This window comes from Athene cunicularia (assembly GCF_003259725.1).
Source record: "Athene cunicularia isolate RWA chromosome 1 unlocalized genomic scaffold, athCun1 chr1_part2, whole genome shotgun sequence".
Classification (NCBI taxonomy): domain Eukaryota; kingdom Metazoa; phylum Chordata; class Aves; order Strigiformes; family Strigidae; genus Athene; species Athene cunicularia.
The window spans coordinates 23,798,522-23,822,897 of record NW_020799092.1 but is presented as its reverse complement, the minus strand read 5'-3'; the positions used below and the strand labels follow the sequence as shown (position 1 = coordinate 23,822,897).

At 41.0% G+C, this 24,376-nt stretch overlaps 1 protein-coding gene across 1 annotated transcript in view; it reads left to right on the top strand.

Annotated features, from left to right (window-relative positions):
- Positions 1-16,138: 16,138 nt before the first annotated feature.
- Positions 16,139-24,376, top strand: part of VWF (von Willebrand factor) — a 147,194-nt gene continuing 138,956 nt past the window's right edge. Inside the window, exons 1-6 of the mRNA XM_026867575.1 lie at positions 16,139-16,195; positions 16,590-16,739; positions 18,252-18,306; positions 18,877-19,035; positions 20,745-20,847; positions 20,937-21,145. Of these exons, the coding sequence (XP_026723376.1) occupies positions 18,252-18,306; positions 18,877-19,035; positions 20,745-20,847; positions 20,937-21,145 (526 nt within the window). The 5' untranslated portion in view covers positions 16,139-16,195; positions 16,590-16,739. The remainder of the gene's footprint in view (positions 16,196-16,589; positions 16,740-18,251; positions 18,307-18,876; positions 19,036-20,744; positions 20,848-20,936; positions 21,146-24,376) is intronic.

Genomic DNA, 24,376 nt, shown 5'->3' with positions numbered 1-24,376 from the left:
TTTTTTTTTTTTTTTTTTTTTTTTTTTTTTTTTTTTTTTTTTTCCTAAATTGGATTGTCAAAAGGTGGGAAAGTTTCTGTGTACTCACTTCCATAGATCCAATATCTGCTTTGGAAGGAAGGGGAGGAGAGGAATGTCATTCTCTCTGCAGATGATTTACTTTTTGTGTCTGGGAATAAAGCCAATATTTCTTTTCCCCTGTTATATTTCATTTCTATGGTTGAATCCAGAAGTGACAGCCTTCCCATTAGTGTGATTTGCAGTTGGTTTGTTTTCATTTCAAGGGCTCCTCATCACATATAGCAGCAGCTCGGTAGGTGCTTTCCCACTGGATGCAAATCCAGGTGTTTTCTTCTAATTTTGAGTCTCCACACTTAAAAGTGCCTAGAAAACATTTCCCAGAGACAAACGGTTTGAATTGGTTTTTCACAGTTAGGATAATGTAACTTCCCTTCTCTTGTCACAGTGATATTTGTAGCAGTGTTGAATCAGTACTGGAAATAAATGTAAAAGTTTGAAGATGTTTTTATTTTAGTACACCAGCATCTGATCTGGGACTATAGCAAATACTTCAGTGCAACCCCACCCGGACACATCCTGAGGTGGAAAAGTTAGTATTGTATATTGGGTAGAGGCTTTGCCCAAAACCGGTATTAATAAACCTTAGATTTAGTCTCGCCCTTTCTGTACTTGGTCTCATGATGTTTCAGGGGGTTGGGCCTGCCAGAAAGGATGTTTTCCTTGTAACTGAAGACCTGCCAAAATACTTACCACAGCAAGACTGTTCTGTGACAGCAGAAGCTGCAGAGGAGTAATACATGTGCCAAGGAGTAGGAAAGCTGGGGAGGCGAGGAGAAAAGTCGTGGCATCTGACAGATGAAAGCCCTCAGAAGATAACTCCCCACTGAAACACAGCGTGCTTGCTTTTTGGAAGATACACACCCCCTTGCTCCTCTTCGTCAGCCTTCTCCTGTTATTCCCTCTGCTGGTGGACACAGCTGGACCCAGCTCACCGGGCAGCTGGGGCTTGGGGCTGGACTCACCACGGTGCTGACTGTCCTGCCTCCTGCTCCATCCTCTTATTGTGGCAGAGATGGTCTGTTCTGAAGGTCCGAAATAATTACTAGGCAGCCTGTGTAACAACAGCAAGAGAAGTTTAGATTATTTATTCCCGCCTCGCGTTGAGCAGGATGGATTTAAGGTATCCACCTCCTCACAAAACCGTCTTTAACTCGGCATTTCTCGCTTCTCAGCAGTTTTCATTTATACTGCCTTATCTCATTTGTCCCTGGTTTCTGGAGATTTCTTTAACCGCAGTTAGCTCTGAGAACAAGTCATTGTTGCACGTCGTTACCTTTCAGTGAACAATGATTTTTAAAAAATACTGTTTTGTATGGACGTGTGTGTTTTTTAAAGTCATTTTTCAGGACGCGCATTTAACCCTGGCTGAAGATTTTGGAGTCTCTGGCTTCCTGGCAGTGACTGTGTGGGCCATGCAGTACGTTGGCTGCATCTTTCCCCATCTCTTACTCTCCTGCTTTCCTTCTTCTGATCTAGTGCAACACCATTTCTGTTATTCTCCACACGAGGCATTGTAGGGTGTGCAGATTAGTTAAAATGGTCAGAGGGAGCGCAAATCAAGGGCTTGGTGCATGAGGTTGTGAGAGACTTTCAGAAAACAGGGTTAAGTACCATCATGTTCTCACTGTTGTGCGGTAGCTAACAAACACTGGCATCAATTGGGGCCAAAATATGCAAAATGACCTTTGTAAATAAGAAGTGTGGGTTTGGTAGATCCATATCTGAGGGGATTTGGACTTAGACTGTGTGCTTAAAAGGCACAGTAAAATGTTAAGACAGTGTAAATCAGCATGAATCTCTGGTGCTTAAAATCTTCTCTAGCCTTAGCTGAAATTATCTCAGCCTTCATTCCAGAAGGGCGCGAAGCTGTCTTCCATGCCATTGCCCTGTATTTTCAGTGTACAAAGCTTTGTCTAGACTAGGATTTATGTCAACTGTGTGATTAGCTCCTTGATGGCTGTAAACTCTAGCCTAGATATGAATGTGTCTTTCATCACTTGCAAAGGCTTTACCTTCCCTCCATGCCATGGGATTAAACTCGACAAGTTCAGTGCATGTGGTAGAGCTCAGTTTTGACTCTTTTTTTTTTTTTTTTTTTTTTTTTTTTACTATTTGTAATGCAGAGTGGTGGACCCAGTCCCCACTTTGCTAAGTGCTGTACAAACTCAGAATAGTAACAAGGTGCCAGATCCAAATAGTTTACTGTGTATGTAAAAGATGAGACAAAAGTTACCTGTAGACAAGAGGAGCACAAAAATTCGTGAACCGTTATTGGTCAGCATCCTTGGCCATGCCCTTGGCAGTTCCTGTAGGCAAGCCACCATCAAGCTCCTGTTCTGCTCTTTATGGGCACCCTGATAAGGTGGTGGTCTGTAGCAGATCATCCTGCCATCACACTTTTAAATCTTTATCAGGACAAATGATGTCAGCAGTACACCCATTATTTTATACCACTGAACTGCTCAGCTCCTGTGCTCTTCAGCAATGACCAGATAAAACCAGACTGCAAACTGTTTTGAGCATTATTCCGCCCAGAACATCCTTGTCAAATTTTTCTTTTTGCGTGGCCGAGGGACATTTCTGGGTAAGTTCACAAGCCTTCCTTTGTCTCTACTGAGAGTCTTTCAAACAGCCTCCTTGTTCTCCTGGTGTGTTACCCATTAGGCAAACTGATGGATGAGGAGGGGCAGTGTGGTACTGTTTGACAGGAGCTCTGGTTCTTGGGTTTTCAGTGCAGCGGGCCAGAGGCTTTCTAGCATTGTCACTGGAAAATGCGAGTTCATCAGAAGATACCCCGTGCCTGTGGCACCTTTGGTTTACGTATCAACCTGTCCTCTTGCCTGTTTCCCTTGTTTTTCAGCACACTGCTTGCTCAGACTCTTGTGGAACGGGGGGATCTAAGGCATCTAGGAAGCCTCCCAATCTGGGATGGAAACTTTCTGGAAGTTAAGAATTTTCCAAACTGCAAACCCGCCGTTTCCCAGTGAGCTCAGTTATCACAAGATTGTGGAGTTTTACAGGCTTTTACAGGGATTTCCAGGCTTTGAGCTTCTGTGCTGTCGTTTCAGTCAGGAGGCAGGACGTGATCTTTGCAAATCCCCTGTCAGGTTTTCCAGATAGAATATTAAAAAAATACATCTATAAATATATAAATAGTTTTTGGAATAGTAGGAGTAGCAGCGTTAAAGATCTACAGATCCCTACCCTCTGCCTCTGTGTCTTGTTACCGCTGGAATAACCACAGTTCCTCTTCCTCCCTCTCCCCTCTCTGACCTCCACGTTTTTCCCTTCCTGCTGTCACCTAGGCCACCCCGCAGAGCAGGGATTTCCCGCTCCCTCCTTTGTCTACGAACTACCATCAGGGACAAGGCATTGACTGGTTTGTAGTTGCAGCAGTGCTGATAACTACTGAGTGCTCCAGTTTTTCCTTTGCTGGGGACGATATTCCTCCCTTCCCTGCCATGTGAGGTTGCCAATACTCATTAAACATGTAAGAACATGATTTGGTTAAAACTGGCGAAAGAATTAAATGTATATTAAAATATGTACATAAATAAAGTTTAAACCAGGCTGAAAACCAAGCTTAAAGTACATCCCTTTAGGAAACTTTGAGTTTTAGTTTCCAGTGCTGTTAATCCCCAGCCATCAACTAGGAGCCTAAAGATTGGGAAGAGGCTGGTCCCATGGGCAGGAGCTCAGCATGAACCTCAATGGCCTCAAAATGTGCCAGCAAAGGTTTAGATATTAGGAAGGATTTCTGTGCAGAAGGGGCTGTTGGGCGTTGGAATGGGCTGCCCAGGGCAGGGGGGGGAGTCCACGTGATCCCTGGAGGGATTGAAGAGTCGGGCTGAGCCAGCGCTGAGGGATCTGGGGGAGTTGGGAACGGTCAGGGGGAGGTTAATGGTTGGGCTGGAGGAGCTCCAAGGGCTTTTCCAACCTCGATGATTCTGTGATAGCTTCAGTTCAGTGCCTGAGAACCACTGCTTCAGGACAGAGCCTGTCCATAGTTTAATGGTAATGCAGAGCTTCGTACACACCAACGTGGCAAACAAGTTGGTTTCTGTTGCTTAAAAAATATGGCAGCCAGAGATTTTTAATGTTCTGTCTCCAGAGGGGCCAAATCTGAGTTTTAGAGCATGTTTGTAATTTTGTAGTTACCGATGCTAGGCTGAGTCTCTCTAATTCTAGTTATTGGAAATTCAGTGTTTGGTGCTTTTCAGCTTTTCTTTGCAGAACGCTTCCTTTGGTTTGACTTCTCTAAAAAAGCCTTTTTGCTCTAACATGACTTACAAATTTTCGACTGTGAAGCTACAGCCAGCTAGAAGTAGTATTAAAATATTTAAAGCTTAATTTGCTTGTAAAGCTAGTAAATTCCCAAACCATGCTAAGGTCTTTTTCCAGTATAACTGCCTTGCTCAAGCATTCTTTTTGTGCTCTTCCTACTGATGCTTTGAGTCTGGACAGCGATTTTTGTCCTGTTTTTGTCCAGTACTTAACGTAATGGGACGTTGGTCTGCGAGTGGTCTCATAGGTACTCCTAGGAGATCTATAATGGAAGTCTTTTTCTTTCCTTATAAATAAAACACTTGCTGTGGCATGTGTTTCCAATTCTAGTTGCGTGTAATCGGTTCAATGCTTTTGACTCTGGAAGAAAATCAGTATGTGCTTGTAGGAACTAAGTTGCCTGCTGTCTTTTAATAAATGAGATGTGGCTGTGCCTCTGATTTAAAATGCAGTGTTGTAGATAATTTAAAAGTTGAGTTTTGTTTCCTCAAAGAAATGCCTATGCTATAATGTGTCTTTATAATAGACAAAAAATGTTTCCAATTTTTTTAACTTACAGAGAAGTTATTCTATTTTTTTTGCCACTATCCTGTATAGAGTAAGTGATGGTTCTACGTGCTAAGGAAATGATTTATTTGACTTACACTGTTAATTAAAGTAGTGGTTGTTTACTGCTTATAAATGAGGAAAAAAAGCTCCCTGGAATCAGTTTTGGCACTTCTGCCATCACTGTAATTGCTGTAAAATAATCTTTATGCAATTAGTAGTGGCACCTGTTATAACAATACCTACTGTGCATCTCTGCCTCCCTGTTCCCCCGAGAGTCTGAGAGTCTGTCACGGTGACATGACCTGGGATGTATTTCTCAAATCAGGGGAAGGAGGAGAGAAAAAAAAATAGTAATATATAGAACCATGATTGTATGTAAAAGGATGCATGTTAATTAAATAGTCTGTCTTAAAGTAAAATGGCCGAAGGTGAGTTAACTTTTGGAAACCTTGGCCATTAATTTTCTGGTTGAAATTTGAGGGAAGATGATTTCATGCTCTGTGCTGAAAGGTGAAAGAGGAAAGAGGGAGAAAGACATTGCAAGCACCATGGTAGCTAATCTGAACACCAAGACTGAAAGGTGGGTGTACTTTTCTCTCAGCCTACTAGGTTTAAATTCGTTTCCTTTTGCTGCTGATTTCATATGTGCTACAAAATCTGCCCTAACCGTCCTGAGATCTCTATAGATCCGTGCTTGAGTCTCACCTTCCAGAAAGCAGGTCAGACTGCTCAGTTCTGTATGTGCCTTGGGACCTGAGTATTTCCAGAACTGTTTCTGGGTATATCTTCAAAACCAGCGAGGAGGGTGCTGAGCCTGTGCTGTGAAAAGGGAAAAACAAAGTACAAGGAAGATGTGCACAAAAGTGAATAGAAAATAAACAAAACCCCACAGATCTATCTCTGCTTGCTTAAATCCTCAGGCGCTATTCTTTCTAAATACCATGCATTTTTCTGCTAAGCAAGGGCAGGAAAAAAAAGAACATATTCTGATTACTTTTGTTTGATACAGAAAGTAAGCACAATTTTTAACCATTTTGGGTTTTCAGAACAATTTATTACCAGCATTATGTCAAGCAATCAAACATAGATAAGCAAGGTACGGTCTTTTTGTTGTTGTTCTAAAGATAAAATCTTTGGAAATGGGCTCACAAAATAGTAAGCCTAAGGTAGCTCTCAACTTTGAGATTGTTCAAAACCTGAACTTTTCTGAGAATGCATTTTTTGCACAGTTTTTGTCCCGCTCCAAATGGAAAAATATTGGACTTCCTGACCCATGGCATTTTGTTAAATCAGAGTGCTGAAGTTGAACTTGGAGAATATTTTTAATTTTTAATGCAATTTATATGAAACTCCATAAGTTTTGGGATAGTCTAGTGGGAGGCATATGACCCCTGATACCCCACCCTCCAATCCTTACATCTGCATTGTCAACTTGCACGATGATGTTTTGGAATCTTGGAGTATTTGGAAAGTTCTATCTTTAGAGTGCCAAATACAGGGATTAGGAGTTCTTGTGAATATCTCAGCTTTGTTTTTCATCTTGAAGTAAATCTTTACCCTTTATCTTTCTGAAGAAAATCTTGTAAATGCTTATCTTGGATGTTTGAAAAAAAAAAAAAAATCAAAACGCATTATGAGAATGAGCCAATTATTATTGTAGAATTTCATAGTTTTTGTATTACTCTTGTGATTTTAGGATATGTACTGTATGCCTGTATGTGAAGAAAAAACAGGAGCTAGAGGCAAATTTCACAATCTGCGCTTTTCTCCCCCCCACATCCCCCCATCCCTCGTGCTTATATTGGATGACTGCAGGAAAAAAAAAAAAAGGGTGGTGGTGGGGAACGCACACAAGACATAGATTTGTTGATCGCATAATGGTGCCAATTGTTCCCAGGGAGCAGTGAATGTTTCTGCGACTTAATTGTCCTCCACAATGAGTAACATGCTCTGTCTTGTACTAGGGTAAATCAGCATTTCAGAAAGAGAAACACGTGACTTTGTTTTAACGATCTGCTTATTATTAGAGCTGTTCCTTGCTTGGCATTAGAAAAGCGAGTTAAATAAAAGCCACATCCAGGCATAACCTTTTCTTTTTCAACAGTAATTAAGAAAATGGAATAAACATTTAAGATAAAGTCCTGGCTCCCCTTGGCACAGTGGAATGAACCTCCATGGGCCAAGACTTTCATCTTGGGGACTACTCTTCCCAGTGGAGACCTTCAGAAACTACCTCTTGCTCCATGGGAACTGGCATCTCCATGTGATTTGGTTTAATTCATAGCACCCTTCCCAATCTTTTACAACCGTTCTGTTTCTGTGCAGAAATTTTCTGACGCCAGCAAGGGTATAGTAGCATTTAGTCAGAGAATTTTCCTTTTTGTAACCTATATTCAAAATAGAATTAAGTCAGTGTGCCTGAAAACACATTGTATAAATATTTATAATATATATATATATATATATATAAATATTTTATTAAATGAAGGCCAATGTGAGTATAGTGATTGTATCTCTGGTAGAGATATGAAAGTTAAAGTCCCAGCAAAGTTGAAATAGATGGAAAAATATTTTAGTGGATTAGATGCCCCTTGCTGATTGGTATTTCTGGTCACCTGTAGTTTGACAGCACTAATATAACCTGGGTTTTATGTCAAAATAACTTGTTCTGAATATGAAGAGTTTTCATCAGGAAATTATATATATATATATATATATATATATATATATTTAAGTTTTATTATTACTTACAAGGGCAGCCAACATCTAGCATTCTCTTGCTAAATGTCATTGTAAATTCCAGTTGGATATTTTAAAGAAGGCGGCAAAATAACTTTAAGGTCTAAGTGTGGAAGGATATGGATAGAACAGTAGCTACATTACGCTACTTGAGCTTTTTATGAATTCTGGTGGTTTTACGAGAACAGATCATGTCTAACAAACTTTATAAATCTTTAGTGAGATCACAGCTTCGGCAAATAGTATTAATACAACATACTTAGGCACCCTTAAGATTTACCACAGCATCATTTGGGTGACTAGAAAACTTGGAATGATACAAAAAAAAAAAAAAAGACCACAAATCCCAACAACTAAGTGCTCATCAAACTGATTATGTGGCCAAATGATAAGCTGAGAAGGTTTGTTTCCAGCTGAGTTTTGATAGCATAAGGCAGAGATGGATGCTATTTAACATGGTGAGCTGGTAGAAGATGCTGGGGAGGGAGGGATGTGGACCACAAAGGCAATGTTGTATTCGTAGGGATAGCAGCAGTGTTAGATATTTAAACCTGGCTCTAGTTTTGGTCTCTGGAGAGAGTTAGAGATGAGCCATGAAAACCATTTAAAATGGGCAGAAATGTGCTTTAAGGAGACAATCTGGGAGCTCAGTTGATTTATCTTAGTAAGTGGATGGTGGAGAACTGGCTCGAAGTCACTGTCTGGGCAGGTCTGTGGAGAAAACGTGGGAATAAATGTTTGTTAAGTTTCTCTATAATCCACTGTCAGCAGAGTGGGCCTGGGCTAGCAGAAACCCAAGTTACCATGTGTATGTTTAACGTGGCATTAATTGTTGAAACAGTTTGCTAACAGTTGTATCGGGCTGAAATGTGAAATGAACCCTGATGGTATTCTAGTTCACAAAATAATTAGTTTAGGACAATCCTACAGGGGTCAGCCTTGAACACAAAAGCTCCACCTGGTTTCTAATGCTGGCTCAGCTGGGCAGTGGAAAGATGTTTAGCAGTCGTGACCTTGGATGGAGTCTTGTGCGTTTGCAGGAGCATTGCAGGAAGCCTGTCATTAGTAACTTCCATCATTAGTAAACCTCCCAGGAACCTTAGACCAGCCGTGTGGGTGGAGCAGAAGACATTAATTAATTTATCCTTGCTTACGCACTTGGAATGCAAATACAAAAGGATTGTTTCTGCCTTACTACAGAAGGGGAGAGGGATGAAGTTGCCTCTCGAGCTGTAAAGCAGCAGCACAGTGTCTCTGTTTGCTCCCTTCTGTAAAGGCAAGGCCTCACTCTGCAAAAATAACCGCTTAACGCTATTTAAATCTCATCTGGCAAACTGCGGCTCTTGTTTCTGTTGTCCTAACTGCTGAAATAAGTGGATTTATACTGACAGGCAATTGGTTTTTAAGGACAAAAGCAGGGATGCTTACAAGATAGGCTATTCAAAATCACAACAGTTGCAAGAACTGACAAATCAAGGCATTAGTTGTAAGAAAGCACACACTGTAAGAAAGATCACTTCCTTTTTGCTTTTCTTTAAATTTTTCTGCCACTGTTTACCCACCCTAAGAGGGTATTTCCCACCTTTTGGCTGTTCCTGTTTACTTCTTTCTCAGTACATTAATGTTTTCCTGTCAGAACAGATGTAGTTGATGGGTGTATGCAAGTGGGTGCCTATATTGGTGTATATTTGTACATGCACGCATCCACAGTGCTTAATCACTTCGGGGTTAATAATGGATTTTCATTCTCCCCTTTCCTGCCTGAATGGAGAGTTCCTCCATTTGTCTCCTCCAGCCTTCGCTCCAGGATCATCAATCAAGGGTGATTTTATTTATTTATTTATTTAAAACTGTCAATCTTAGAAGCTCACCAAAGCTTAGGTATTCCAGGTAAGAGACCAACTGAGGACATTTTCCATTTAAATGGGATTTGGAGATCTTGGTGTGTACCTGAGGATGACTTTGGGTAATTTAGTAATGAACTACTCTACCGTATACATGGTGTTACAAGGTGAATTTTTTACTGCAACTCTTTTACAGGTCTGCAGCCCAGAAGTCTTAGCTAGTCATATTTTTCATGGTTCCATTTTAAGGCATTATAGCATCCAGGCATTCGGACAAATTTAATCCCAGCGGGAGGGATTAACTGCTTTTAAAACATGGGTTTTGAAAACTGGCATGACATCATGTGGAATTCGGCCTCTCATTTTCTCTTATTATCTTAATGGAAAAATTCCCTCACATTGTATGTATTTTTTTTTTTCCTTTTCTTTGGCAGGCTAACAGTGATACTGTGGTGGTTGACTGTCTGATGTCAGTGCTGAGGTTAAGGTATGACAAGGGTGGTGAAGTGTTTTCTCTATCTGGAATAGGCTAGATGAATAGACAGCATCCCACCGGGTAATTGTGGACTCGGTAAAGTGAACAGCATGTATGCATTGAGTGCCCTGTTTAGAAAATCTTATGCCTGTAAATACACTTTTTGACTAGTTGGGGGAAAAAAAAATAAAATATGAAAACTACAATTCCAGGGGAGGGGGAAAATAGTTAAATTGGCCTTGGGTGACTCGCTGTATGCAGGTAACTTCAACACAGGGGTGGAGGCTTAAGACATTAACAAGCAAAAGAGAAAGAGCAGTGAGCAACTGCTTCCAGACTTACAGGGGGAGACTGAAGATGAGCAATCCCCTCCAGGGCTGTGGTGTCCTGTCGGGGGAGCATCCCCTTCCTGGGAATGCTGAGACTTGTGTTACTGTCTAGAAGGTAGAGTCAGGCCTGTGTCCTCAGGGTGACACCTAACTTACATAAGGGATACATTAATTGTCCATAGACCTGGAGAAAAATAATCTCTCCCCTTCCCTTTCATTCAGTTTCTGGTTCCTCTCTGTAATGTAATGCAAATTTATGATGCTTTTGGCTCTCCAGTGAGCACAGACTAGAGTCTGTACAGTACCAGTTGGCACCAGCTGAAGATAGCGTCCGTCAGCTACAATATTCTTACTTCCGAGAGACATTATGGGGTCATTGTACAGGAGGGGAGGTATTTGGCTTTGACGCTGGGCTGCAAGTGGCTGAGTTTACAGGATGCACCTTGGCTCATTAAGCCCCCGTGTCAGGTTTGTAGTCTGGAGATGTGGCGGCTACGCTGAAGAGCTTTATACCGGGTAGCACCGAAGGGCCTTACTTCCCTTGCTACAGCCCGGGGTCTTTAGGCTCAGGTGACTCAAAGGATAACCCCGAGGGAGGCTGCGAAATTGGAAATTCCATAAACTTGCCACCAGGGAAGGACTTCATCTGGTAGTAAGAAGGATTATCTTCAGTAATGCCCTTCTCTGGTGGGTTGCATAGTTAGGAGGGAGAGCGCCCAATTATTTATTTTTGCCTTGTGAACTTTCCAGCGTGTGGATGTCCAGAGGCTGAGGAGTTACAAATACAAAATGTGGGTGGTTGGTGCCTCCCTGAGGAGTGTCTCCCTTTTTAAGGCATCTATCATTATTGTGCCAGGAGAAGGAACTGAGCATTGATGACCTCAAAAATGCACTGAAGCCCCTGCAGTTCTTACGGGACTAAAGATAATGGCACTGCTTAGTTTTCCAAGTAGGCTTCCTGGTCATTTCAAAGAAATGTGTTCTGCTACTTGCTGGAATTTATTTCACGCTGCTCTGTGCAACAAGTACAGTCCTGTTTGGGCAGCTGCCATGGGGACAGATTGTGGCTCCATTTTTTTTTGTTGTGATGCAGTTTAGCCATCCGTCTTGCCTTGCTGGGGAGTTGCTCAGCACAGCGAAGAATTAGCAGAGGGGAGATGTGCAGCTTCAGGGGCAGAGAGGCACTGGTACTTTAGGGACACAGGGCAGTTCTCTGGGCATCCCCAATGAGCATCCTTTATTTCTGGTGCTGTCCTGTGCTGGTAGTCCGTGTCCAGTTTGCTGCTTCAGCCCCTACAGCTGTCTGCATGTCCTCCTTTCTCTTGAATATCTGTAACTGGCTTATTTTCCCTACCCTTACTTAATGCCCTTAAAATATGTCAATGAATAATTGTGCAGTATAAATCTCATTCAAGGCTTTTTTGCATGGGGAAGGTCAATACTCCATTGTAGTACGAGCATACGTTGTTCATCTATCTTGGGTTTTTCCTTGAAGGAGCACAGTGGCCTGCATGTTCCAAGGGGAAGAGTTGAAATAGAGGGTTATGTGGGCTTTGCCAGTTGATATTCTCATGTGTGGGGTGTTTTTGTTTGTTTGTTTGTTTGGTTTTTTTCCTTCTCTTGGGCATGGGGAAGGTAGGAGGGGATGCAGAAGTAACTTTGGTAAGCCTGTGCCCTGTGTTATTTCTGGCCTGCTGCTCTGGGCTTTCAGAAACTGCCATGGGATGCTCTTCTTTTCAGAACTATTTGCAATGATTCTTATTTTAGCTTATTCATTATTGCTTATGCTGAGTTTCACTGTTGGGTCACTAATGAAAAAGTTAATATGAATCTCAGTTGTGAAAAACCACTGAGACTCCTTCCCATAGACTGGGATAAAGCAAACTATCTTTTTTTTTTTTTTTTTTTTTTTTTTACAGCTGTTGCTTAGGAAAAGAGTTGTAAGAAACGAAGTGTAACATCAAAGGATGGGATTTCTGCTTCCATCACTCAACAGGGTAAAGATTTCCTAAGCCACAAGGTCTGTCTGATTCATCATTTTATCCCCATGATTTGATCCATCCCTGTGGTGGACCAGCCCTTCACTAATTTGTCTGACTCCTTTTTGACATAATGACCTGCGCTGAGGCCTTCCAGGTATGTGCTTTAAAGACAACTCCCTGAGAATTTCCCTGAGACTTTCATTGCTCCCTGCTTTTACACTGGAGAAATGATGACTCCTTACCGCTTCTTTCTCTTCCCTGTGCCATTTGTGATACAGGAGAAGCTCCTCATGCTTTCCTTCTCTGATTTTCTAAGATTGGAAATTCCCTCTCCTTGTAGAGAAATTGCTACCTAACTCTAATCATAATTTTATCTTTTTTTTTTTTTTTTTTTTTTTTTTTTTTTTTTTTCCTAACCTTAAGAATTTAACTGTTTTGGAGATGGACTGTCCAGGAGCACAGGCAGTATTTAAGATTAAATTGCACTTTGTATATATGGTTGCACAATGATGTGTTGGTTGGATTTTTTTTTTTTTCTTACCCATTTCCTGTAATTCTTTCACTTTTTTGACTATGTCTGAGCAATGAAGCGGCATGGCTTCCTTCCCCATGAGTCTGTGCTTAAAGCCCTTCTGCTGATTCAGAAGGCATGTCTTCCAACATTTCCTCCATTTCAAAGTACACTGTCCTTAATTTGATTGTTTTGTGTGTGTGTGTGTGTGTGTGTGTGGCATCTGAGGATGTGGCGTTTGGGATTTCGGTTTACTCAGGATGCTAAGAACACTTTTTAGACTTCAGAAAACCAATCAATGACTTTGCCTACAGAAATTAAGTGATATTTACAGAAACAAACTTTATCCAGAGTAGAGTACCTTGAACTCAACATGCAGGGCCAGAATCAGGCTGAAATCTTCAGATTATTTGACACTATTAAGATCTATGTTGACATCCTAGATTGGCTTGTTTCCCTCTTAAAAAAAAAAACAATTTAAAAGAAAATTTTGTTAGTGAACCTCATTGGTATATTTTCCTTAAGATGATATATTGGTATATTTTCCTTACAGCAAATGCATCTTTCAGATAGTCTTAAGGTGACATCCTGCTTTGCATCCAAATCCTAATCAGTTCCTAAGGCAGAATCAAAATTCAGTATTTCTAGGCTTAATTTTCCAGTTTACCTTCATCAAGGTATTTTGGCTGTATTCTTTTTTTGTTGTTCAGGCCCTGTATGTTTCATCACTATTTTTGCACTCAGCATTTCAGATTTCATAATACAGACACTTTGCCTACGTGTTTGTGTAGCAGACTGACGAACATGGCACACTAACGCCTCAGGACTTATTGTCATATAACTGTTAGGAATCATTGGACTTGCTGCATGTGACCTAGTATTTGAACAAAGCAATAAAAAGTGGTATTATGGATAATTTTTCTCAGAAGTCCTTCCTATTCTATTCCAGGAACTGGCTATAGGGGCCTTTCCAGCAACAGTGCATGGTCCTTTATAAATTTCCTCCTGTGTCTCAGGTGTATGATTGGAAAAATGACATGTCAGATCTACCCAAGCATCTCTAAGCTTTGTATTTGAACAATGTACAATATCAGCCAATAAATGTGCTCTTTAATTTTTTTTTTTTTTTTTTTTTTTTTTTTTTTAAATGAGCCAGAAGGGAAAAAGGAAGTTTGTCCTTTGGGTGTCTATCTCAATTTTCTTTGTTATGTCCCTTAAGGTCCCTAAGACACTTAAGAGGTGTCATGATGTCTGACTTATCTGAATCATCTATTAAATACTGGCAGTACGAGTCACAAGATGTCCCCCAGCGTAGACCAAGGCTCTGCACGGGTGCCTGTGGACTTCAGAGGCTCAGTCCAAGTTCAGAGAGCTGCCCACCTGCAGCCTGCTCCTCTCCAAAGCACCTTTTGATGGGCTCAGACATTTGTGTGGTTTGCTCTCTCCTTCACTGATGCCCCAGATAAAGCTTGTCACGGTGTGAAGGCAGCGCCGCAAAAGCTCATTAAGGAAGACCTCGGCCATCCATCATGGTTACAGACTAAACAATCCTGCACAGTTGAAGAACTGGCTCCTTTTCATAATAACGATAAAGAAATCGCTACAGGACAAACCCAGCAATGTTTCTATTTTTAAGGACTGTTTTGAGGGACTCCCACATTATCTTCTGTACGTGCTAAATAAAAAGAGTGTGAATCAAAGCTGCCTGTTAGATTTAGATTTGCAAGAGGAAGTTACCAAATGAAGCGACTTACACGGGACACTGAAAGGATTAAAACTGAGAAAAAGACAAAAGACCGTGATGATAGAAGATCTTATGTCCCATATCGTGAATAATACTGGGGTTTCTGTAATGAAAGCTTTTGAGGACATCTCTCTGTGATCACTGTGTGTACGCTGTGGTGTACAAAGGACATTCTTAGAGTTGGCAGCTCGGAGGAAGAGGAGAGAATGATTCCCAGCCAGCGCTGCTCTTCTGTCTTCATACGAAACCAGAAACAGAAGTGAGACTAAGAGGAAAAACAAGAGGCATCTTGCCTGTTGTCTTTACTGTTGCCTCGTTTCTGCGTGCTGTTCAGCTGTAGCATCAGCCTCGAAGGCGGTTTCACGTGAAATGTTTTTAGCCCTTGTCTATAGTCATGTCAGGTTTAGACTGGGTAAAACCCTGCCCTGCAGATTTCAGCGCTGTCAGAACCTCCACACTTACTGGTCTCTCTATCTAGATGTTCCTAGCTTTGCTGTTGCTCTAATGCAAAAAATGCCAAAGAAACTGTTTTTAAAGCTTTGCCTTGTGTATTTTTTCCCATAGATGTTACTCCTTTGCAAATGCAGAGGAGCACTTTGAGCAGAAGCTGGGGGGATGCGATATTGTCATTTATGGGCCCTTTATTGCAGCGGGAGGGATGTCTGTGGAGCACAGCAAAGGTCGTGACTGTAGTGGACTTTGAGTTTCTGCACATGGGGGACATTTTCTTGTACATTCCCCAGGATCTTCCCAGCTGCTTTCAAGTGTGGGCCTTTTGTCCTGAACACGAACGGGGCAAACCTTACTGCTGCTGGAGAAAAGGCAGGAGCATCTGGTTGAGAAGACCTTGACAGACAGCATTCGTTTTAAATTCTTGTTCCCTGTCTTTTGACAGAGACAAAAGAAACACTTTGGTTTGTGCTTCTTTCTTTCTGTCGCTGGGTAGCTGTAGCGCAGCCCTACAGCATTTTAACATGCAGATGCCACGAGACAAAGTAAGTATGGCTAACAATTTATTATTTGTATTATCTGTAGCTCCTCGACCTAAGCAGACTCATCACCTAAACTGTCTCAAAAGTAAGCCATTGCCATTCTGCAAGTATCAACCTAGTTGTCTGTAGAAATCATAAGTGAAATTCCCTGCAGGAAGAAATGATGATGATACGTGTGCTTTTTAAAGGGTTTTTGTTCTTGTTTTCTGTGTGCAGAGAACTTCAGTTTCAGAATTCCTTGTGCACCAGACAGACACCCTGCTGGGGACTCTCAGGAGGGATTTTTTTAAAAAATTGTTTTGCATTGTTTTTCTTGGTTTAAAGTAAGGGCCTGATTCTATGAACAAGTGGCAAAATACGATTTATGGGGAAACATGTTGCCTTCTAACCCCTTTGTTATTACTAGTAGCTATTGAAAATACGAAGCATGAGACACTGAAAGTGAAGTAAGATGTCATCTGTTCTGCATTTTTTGTTCAGTGCTGTACAAATGCCCATAAAGCTTGTGCCCACCTCTGTAAACAAATATGTGCATGATTAACTTGCTACCATGTGTTGTTCCAGAGGGTACCTCTATAAGTGTTTGCAAATTCAAGGACCAAATGTGTTGATCTAGGAAAATGTGACAAAATTCAAATATGTTTGTAGCTGGAGAACAATAACAGGTCAGTACTAGCTCTGATTTTTTTTTTTTTTTTTTTTTTTTTTTTTTTTTTTTTTTTTTTTCCCTGCTTTCTCCTTTAAAGCAGATTGCAGGAAAAAAAATACTACATGGCTCTGTGGTCTTTGAGGTTTGGAGCATCCTACTATTTCTCTTTAACAATAGTCTTTCAAATAAATATGCTGTCTATTGGCTCTGCCAGTGAGATTTGTCACACATACACATGCAAAATATATTTCAAAGACTTATCTGTCATGTAAGTTTTTAAAACTATTTCCCCTCATTGTAACTTTCTGGCAATTAAGGCTACTGATTTACACGATAGCAATTTTATCTATTGTCTTGAGAATCAGACGGATGTGACGTTTGGTCTTTATCTTTCCTTTTAAATGAACAAGAGTTCCTGGCTTGTACAAAAACAAGAAATTTCAGACCAAAGCCATTCCAGTCCTGTCTTCGGAAGGGACATGGGAACAATGGTGTTGTAGGCTATAGGTAACGACTGGAGGAGCTTCTTCACGTGCAAGAGGAATCTCGCACAGAAGAAGGTACGTTCATTTTTAATTAAGCCAGCGATAAAAATATGGAGGGTTATATACTGGCAGATCTCACTTGGTTGTGTTCTGATTTGTTAGTGGCACCTGCTCTATTAGAATTGGGGGAAACTTCAAGTCTGCAGCTTAGAACAAACTGGGAGGTGGAAGGGGGCTGAAGAAAAGGGGTTTATACCCCTTTTTTCTTTGCCTGCTTTGTAAAACTGAAGGGTTAACAAAGAAAAGAAACGTCTGATTTGGTCACAGTAACGCAGTGCATGCACTAAAAATACACTAGCAAGCGTGTAATCTGAGAATAATGCCTATTGTTTGCTTTACCATTACTTTGTAGTCACATTCCCATGCAGTTGCCACTTCTTAACTCTCTTCCAGCAGTAACAGCCTTGTGTCAGATTGGCACTCGAAGCATTATATTAGACTGAATTTTGTAACAGATCTTTCTTTCCCCACCTTTTGTAAATAAGGCAAACTCAGTGTTTGTTTATGCGGCTGTGAATTGGACCTACCTAACTGACATCAATAAAAAAAAATGTAAACTGAAATCAGAATTTGTCCTTGCAAAATGTATTCTAGTCTTTAATTGGAGGGTTCCTTTAGGGAAAGATGTGTCTGGTCTCCTGGCATTAATATATATTAAGTCTGGTATATTTAAGCCTCTCTAGTTGCTTATGTGATCTTTAAATTAACTCACTTAAATGGACTCCCTACACCTTCCATCCATTAACTGCTAATGTCTTGCCACAGAACATCTGTAGTTTACCATCTGCGTGACACTCAAATCCTATGATTATTTTTAAAGGCGTGGTGGTACAGGAGGTAGTTTGTAGACACATGGAGAACAAAGGCAGAGGTTTCGGTTGTAGAAAGCAAGACACAATGCTAAAACTGCTTTTGGTGAATGGGAATCTTCACCCCGAGTCTCTAAGCTCTGCACAATTTCCTCCCTTCTTACCCCTTATCTTGAGCATATTATCACCCTGAAATCAGTGGATTTATGAGCGTGTGGTTTTAATGATCTGCCAGCCAGACCTGTTGGCTGGTGCAAAACCTACATATTCTTTCCCTTCGTGGATGTTTGGGCAGGATGCAAATCTTGTGCAGCAGAGGTGACTTCTACTGGCGCCAAGCTGGCTGATCCAGCCTGGTGTCCTTCTTCATGTCAGGTTGTCTGATAAATAACGCTGCATATTGAAAGGCTTCACGTGTGCTGTGTATTTACTCAGGTAAACTGGAATATGTGTTAATGTTGGGTTGCATCTCCTGCGGAGGTAGCCTGCATTTCCCTGAAATTAAAAGCGAAAATGGGAAGAAAGAATAGTTACCCGCCCATGCTTCTTTAAATGGGTAAACTGATTTAGTGTGGCATGCGTTACAGCTTTCTGAAATGTCGTAGAACCTCAAAAATAACTTGATAAGGAAAGGACAGAAAATGTTGTGTTCTTGTGCAACAGGCTAAACACCCCGAACTAAGAATGTTCTGATCTCTCTCTTTTTGATTTTTGACAGATGCTTCTCTTGGCAGTGCTGCTAACAAGCCTCCTGCTGCCCACTGTAGTATCAGGTACAAACCCATTTATTTTCATATGTCTAGGAATTATGTTTTCCCTGTTTCTTCTGTGAGATTTTTTTTTTTTTCACCCGCTTTTTGCCCATCTAGTTCTGCGCTCCTGGCTCAGGCAATACTCTCATCGTGAAGAGACATCAATAAAGTTACTCCTTTTGGCTCTTTACCTTGCAACAAGCACTGTGAGTCGCAAAGACTCCTTGAAGTCAGTGATGTTTGGCTGAACAAACTACGGGGCTTTGCTACTGCCCTACTGATTTTAATGGGATTGCAGGCAGGCACAGATAAATGGGCACGTGGCATTCCTCAAAGGATCAGGATGGAAATTACCCATGCGAGGTTTAGGCCAGCAGAAATAAAGCAAAAAAGCCGTTTCATTGACGTGTATAATACAAAAATCTGTGCTTGATCCTTATGCCTGTCAAGCCAGGCATACAGTCTGCCTAGAACCTAGAGCTAAAGGTCCAGGACACGCCATGATCAATGGTGATAATTTCCAGCAGATAAATTCCTGAACTGAAAAATGGTTGTTTTACACTGCAAGTTATGTTGTGTTTTGATATCCAGGATCATCAGGTTCTTGGCTTCGGGAGTCATCAGTTTCCCGTTGCAGCCTTTTTGGGAACGATCACATCAAAACTTTTGATGATTCTTTCTACAATTTTGCTGGGGACTGCAGTTACCTCCTTGCTGGGGACTGTCACAAGCGCTCCTTCACACTCTTAGGTGAGTCTGAGCAAGATACCACCAAGTAACAAATGCAAAATATTGTAGGGATGTGGCATTGCACTGGAAAAGACAAATAATTGCCCTTTGATGGATAGGATGGACCACTGCATAGAAGGATCTTGTTCTACTTTCTGGTGTGTTTTTTGTGGTGTTTTTTTGGGTTTTTTTGGTTTTGTTTTTTTTTTTTTCTGGTTTTTGGTGTTTTTGTTTGTTTGTTTGTTTGAAGTAGTATTACTTCTGAGGAAATTCTGTCACTTTGGCTTCTGTTATCCCTTGGTAACATAACTCACACATAACTAAGCTGCCAAGGAATGGAGATTTTCTTACTGGCTCTTCCAAAGAGCGAACATGAGACCTTTATTAATTTTGAATTTGCTAGGGGAATGTGGCTGTTAAAGCTGAGTGCAGGAATAAGAACTATATGACCCCGTAGAACTAATTTTACCTGTATGCTAAATCACCCCAGTAAGAAAAATCTCATCCTGCAGGACAAAAGGCTTTTGAATTAGCATGAACCTCTGCAGCATTATTCTTGGGGACGGGAAAGAGATGATACGATAATCAGAATTGTATATTACTTTCATAGCAAACTCTTTTGGTAGATACTTTTAAACTCACTAATAACTCTTCTGTATTAATCATAGTTTAAGATGACTTTTTACTGACTACAATAAATTGGAGTATACTAATCCCATCACTCTGAAAAGAAACCATATACCAATTTAAATAGTTTTCTTCAATTTGAGCAACTTGGTACACATTTTTTTGTACACAGAAGAACCCTCCAGCATATGTGAAGTATGAACTGGTTGCCATATTTTATGATCAAGTAAATCTTAACACCCCCCTCATGAGCAGACACTCTATATTGGACACATAAGCGTGGCATGATGTGGTTTTGATTCCCGTCTTAGTACATGTGTGTGGGTTTGTTTCGGTTTTGGATACGTGGCTGTGAAGGGCAGTCTGCATTGCTGAGTAAAATCTAGGTCTGGGCACGCTTGCCTACCTCAGAAGAGGAGGTTCAGTATAGGTAGCACGTTGTGCAAGGAACTGCTGTAAAGTCAAAGCTAGATAAGGACAAGAGCAGAGAAAGGACCATGTCTGAAAACACCCCCGCCACACCCTCCCTCCCTTCTCTCTTGGAGCTTAATAAAGGTGTCTCCATCTCTGTGCTGCTCCTTTTGAAAAATTCAGAGTGAGTTGCCCCCACAGTTGGATAGTCAATATTGGCATCTACCCCTCAAAGACTGGTTGAGATGGTTAGAGGGCTTATCAAAAATTAAGATACCCAGGCTCTGTTCTTCCATCACTTCAATGGATTCAACCCCTTTCTCTTAGCACTGAGCTATGGGTTGTTCCTGGGAGTAAACCAGGAAGGGAAAGAGCAAGGCAGATCATTGGGCACGTCTCCTGTGGAAACTTCTCCAATGTGCATGATACCATGGAGAATGGTAGATGGAGAATTCACGGGCTAGAGTCAGTAATGTGGAGAGCATGAGTCCACAGCCAGTGCCAGGTTATGCTGATGCCAGCACTCATCCTGGGACTATCCGTCCATGTCACATCAAAGAGTTACGGGATGAAGCAGATGAAGCAGGCTCTTGATAATGTTAGATGATACCCTCCCAACCCTGCTATATGGTCTTACAAGTTGTCCTCCTGAGTCCTAGAACTAACAACATTTCCTTGTCTTGTCTCTTCAGGTGACTACCAGGATGGGAAGAAAGCTGGTTTCTCTGTGTATCTTGGAGAATATTTCAATCTCCGGTTCTCTTTAGATGGAGTTGTGATGCAGGATGACAAAAGGTACCTGTGGGAACAAACATTCGGCAGAAACAACCTGATTTTTTTGGTGTGTGTTTCATATTCTGAAAAATCTCTGTTTTTCTTCACAGAGTTTCCATACCTTTTGCTTCCAATGGCATATTTATAGAGAAGGAGGCAGGTTATTATAAAATATCCAGTGATGAGCATGGCTTTGTGGTGAAGATTGATATCAGTGGGAATATTCAAATACTCCTTCAAGAAAAGCACTATAATAAGACCTGTGGGTTGTGTGGCAACTTTAATAAATTTGCTGAAGATGACTTCAGAACTCAGGAAGGTAAGACTACAACTAACTGATAGCATCCTAATGTATGCTCTGCACGCTTTTCCTGGTGGGTGATTCAACAAAGATTTTGCCAATGCAGAAAAATCTTTCTACAAAACCTGTCAGGTGCCTCATCTTGATGCGCCGAAAAGCTGTGTGACCAAGTTCTCTCCCCTTCTGCGCCCTCTCCCCTTCCCCTTCTGCGCCCTCTCCCCTTCCCCTTCTGCGCCCTCTCCCCTTGTATAGGTACAATATCCCATATCCCCTTGTATAGGTACAATATAGTGTATGGGGAGATCAACTAGGAGAAGACCCAGCAAAAAAGATGTGAGGAATACTCGTTGATTCAATGTCTACTTTTTCATGAGTTAGACAAGTGGGAGTAAGAATAGGTACTGTTGCAATAGCAGACTATTCTATCCTGGGGTTTGTTCCTGGCAGGTTTGTACTTGGATTTGGCAGGGAATGGTGTTCTATAAATGGTTACCTTTTAACGGCATTTCCCCGTCTATATGGGCTGTTGGATTGGAGGTGCACCTTATATATATCACACCAGTTCCTAATAAGAGGGAGAGATAAGACTGCTTTTGCTGCTCTCTACACCTTTATGAAAAGTCTGCCAGTGTGGGTGAAGACCAAGAGTTTTGGGGAAGCCCTGAATATGGCTTAGCAGGACCAGGCTTGATTTGTGGTATTTCAGAGCGTCTTTTAATTGTTAGCACTTATGAAGAGGAAAGGTTTAGAGTAAAGTTAGTTAATACATGAATATGTTAAGTTAATAACGTCTGTATTAAAAATAAATGATACAGAAAATAGAAAGGGAGACAAAGAAACTTGGAGAAGAGCCTGGCAGTGCTCCAGAGATGTGTCTTATTGACACTTGGGAAACATGAGCATAGCTTCGATGTACAGAAAAAACCCTGATTTCATAGTATGTTGAAATGATTGATCAGTTCTTCAGCAACGTAAGTAATACAGAAAACCCTCAGCTATTGGTTTTTAAATAAACAGAATTGCTTGGCAGGGCTTGGATACCCTGATGTCTGAATGTGTTGGGATCTGAGGTTTGCAATTTTTTTTTTTTTTTTTTTTTTTTTGACAATAAATAGGAATGAGGCTACTATAAAAAACAGGAGCAGAAAAGACGACTGTATTGCCTTGGACTGTTCAAATGTAGAAGACTTCCCTTCTGCTGCTTGTGTTTAAATATGTTTCATGCTGTATTTGTTTAACATGCTGGAGACCGTATCCGCCCTCTTGCAAAAAAAACAGTGTTTTCACAACCACAGATTTCCGAATGTAATGACGTATGTGACGGGGTCACTGCCTCGAAGAGCTGAAAAATAATAGAGAAGGCGACAGAGAACGTTTTATGATACGAGGAAAGCCCTGACTTTTGTAACCTGCATGGACATACAGATCTGTGATTTTTATCCTGAAGAACAGAATCATATCTCAGTGATTCTGCCATTTTTTTTATTTTTTTATTTTTTTTTACTGTGATACAATAGACCTTTCATTTAAACTAATTTAGAAGGGATTAGAATTAATTATGTTTGAATTGAATTTGTTGTGTTGGTGAGGGATGTCACTACACCCACATGTTTGTCTTCTTGGCAGCTTTGCTGGCGGGGCAGTTCATATGAGTCTTCTTTACCTTACTCCAAGTAAAAGCAGTTTTTGATTAATTCAGATATTTTTTTTTTTATTTTATTGTTGAAGCTAACATCCAGGTGAGGGGCAACACAAGCAGCTGGGAGAGGTAACATTCTTTAAACGAAGGATCTAGGCAGCCTGTTGGTGGCCTGTGAAGCAGTTTACCCTTTTCTTTCCCCTACAGTTTTTATTTGCTCTCCTTTCAGCCCAATTAGATCTCATAAAAGTCAACCCAACCCAGGATGTGAGCTCGGTGTAATGATTTAGCAATCTCAGGGCATTGAAGGGTTACCTTAAGGTTGCTGGCAGACTGAATTCTCCTGTTGCTGTGTCCATTGCTTTCTGTTAAAATCTGGGCATATTTTGATTTATCCAATCAGGCTTCCAGTTCTAATCCATTAGAGATGTTTCTGGGCTGGATTTGTGTTGATAATAAATACAGTAAGATCTTTGAGCTTCGGAATAATAGGCGAGGGGGAAGCACAGTGAGCAAAGGACAAAGATAACGATCTAATGTTGGCAAGATTATGGGCTCTAATCTGGAAACCCTGGGGAGCACTATGCAGATCTGAATGTCAGAGGTAAAGGAGGAGAGATGATGCTAGAGGTTATGCGTCGGGTATTGCGCTACAGCCAATGAGCTTGACAGATAGCTGAGATCTGTTAAACCTTCCTCCAGGTTTTTTAAAGGCTGGGCAGGCACCTCAAGGTGTATTATTAGGGTGTAAATTGCTTTGATTTATACTGAAAAGGTAACTTGTCTGGTTGCTAACAGTCCTGGTCTGGTAGGAGGGGAGCCTGTAAGAACCACTGTGATGGAAAGAGGTCTGAAACGTTTTCTTCTGGTTTCTCACAGGCTGCAGCTCGCACTGTTTAAAAGCTAATGCAGTACTTTTGCATCATCTTTATATCTGCCTGTGTAGGATGAGAGTCATGTGACTTGGTGGCCCATTTCTAGGGCATCTTCGTGGCACCAGAGGACCAGATCCCAAATTAGTGCAGAAGTCAGAGTTGTCATAGATAGAATCTAGCCCATAAGAATCATGTCATAGATGGAATCTAGCCCATGTAGCGTCACGTGTTTTTCATGCTTTCAAAAAAAAAGGCAATTTTCATGTTGAAAACAAATGAAAATATGATTTTTCTCTATTGTAGAAAAAAAAAATAATATTGTGGTTTAATAACACAGAGGATTAGTTTGGTTTGCTCCTAAGAAAGTGGATTATGATATAGAACTTCATTAATTATATTTGGATTGGTTATGTTTGGCTTGGTGGTGGTGAAATAAGAGGTGAAGCACCTGCTGTATTGCTGGACGTTGCCACTTAGAGCAAGTAAATAAAGGAGGCATGAAGGAAAGCGTGTTTAAACTTAGTGAACTGTGTGTAATTTTAATGTTTTTTTTCTTGATATATTTATGCTCATGTTCTCTAACCCATCCAATCATGTGTTATTGTCATGGCGCTCATGACTCTTCACTGTTTTGGTGTGGAAACTTGAGAGGATGACACGCATTGCTTCTGTACACGCTTCTGCTGCTCAGTTACTGAGGTTCTGAAGGTCTAAGTGATGTGACTCAAGCTCAAC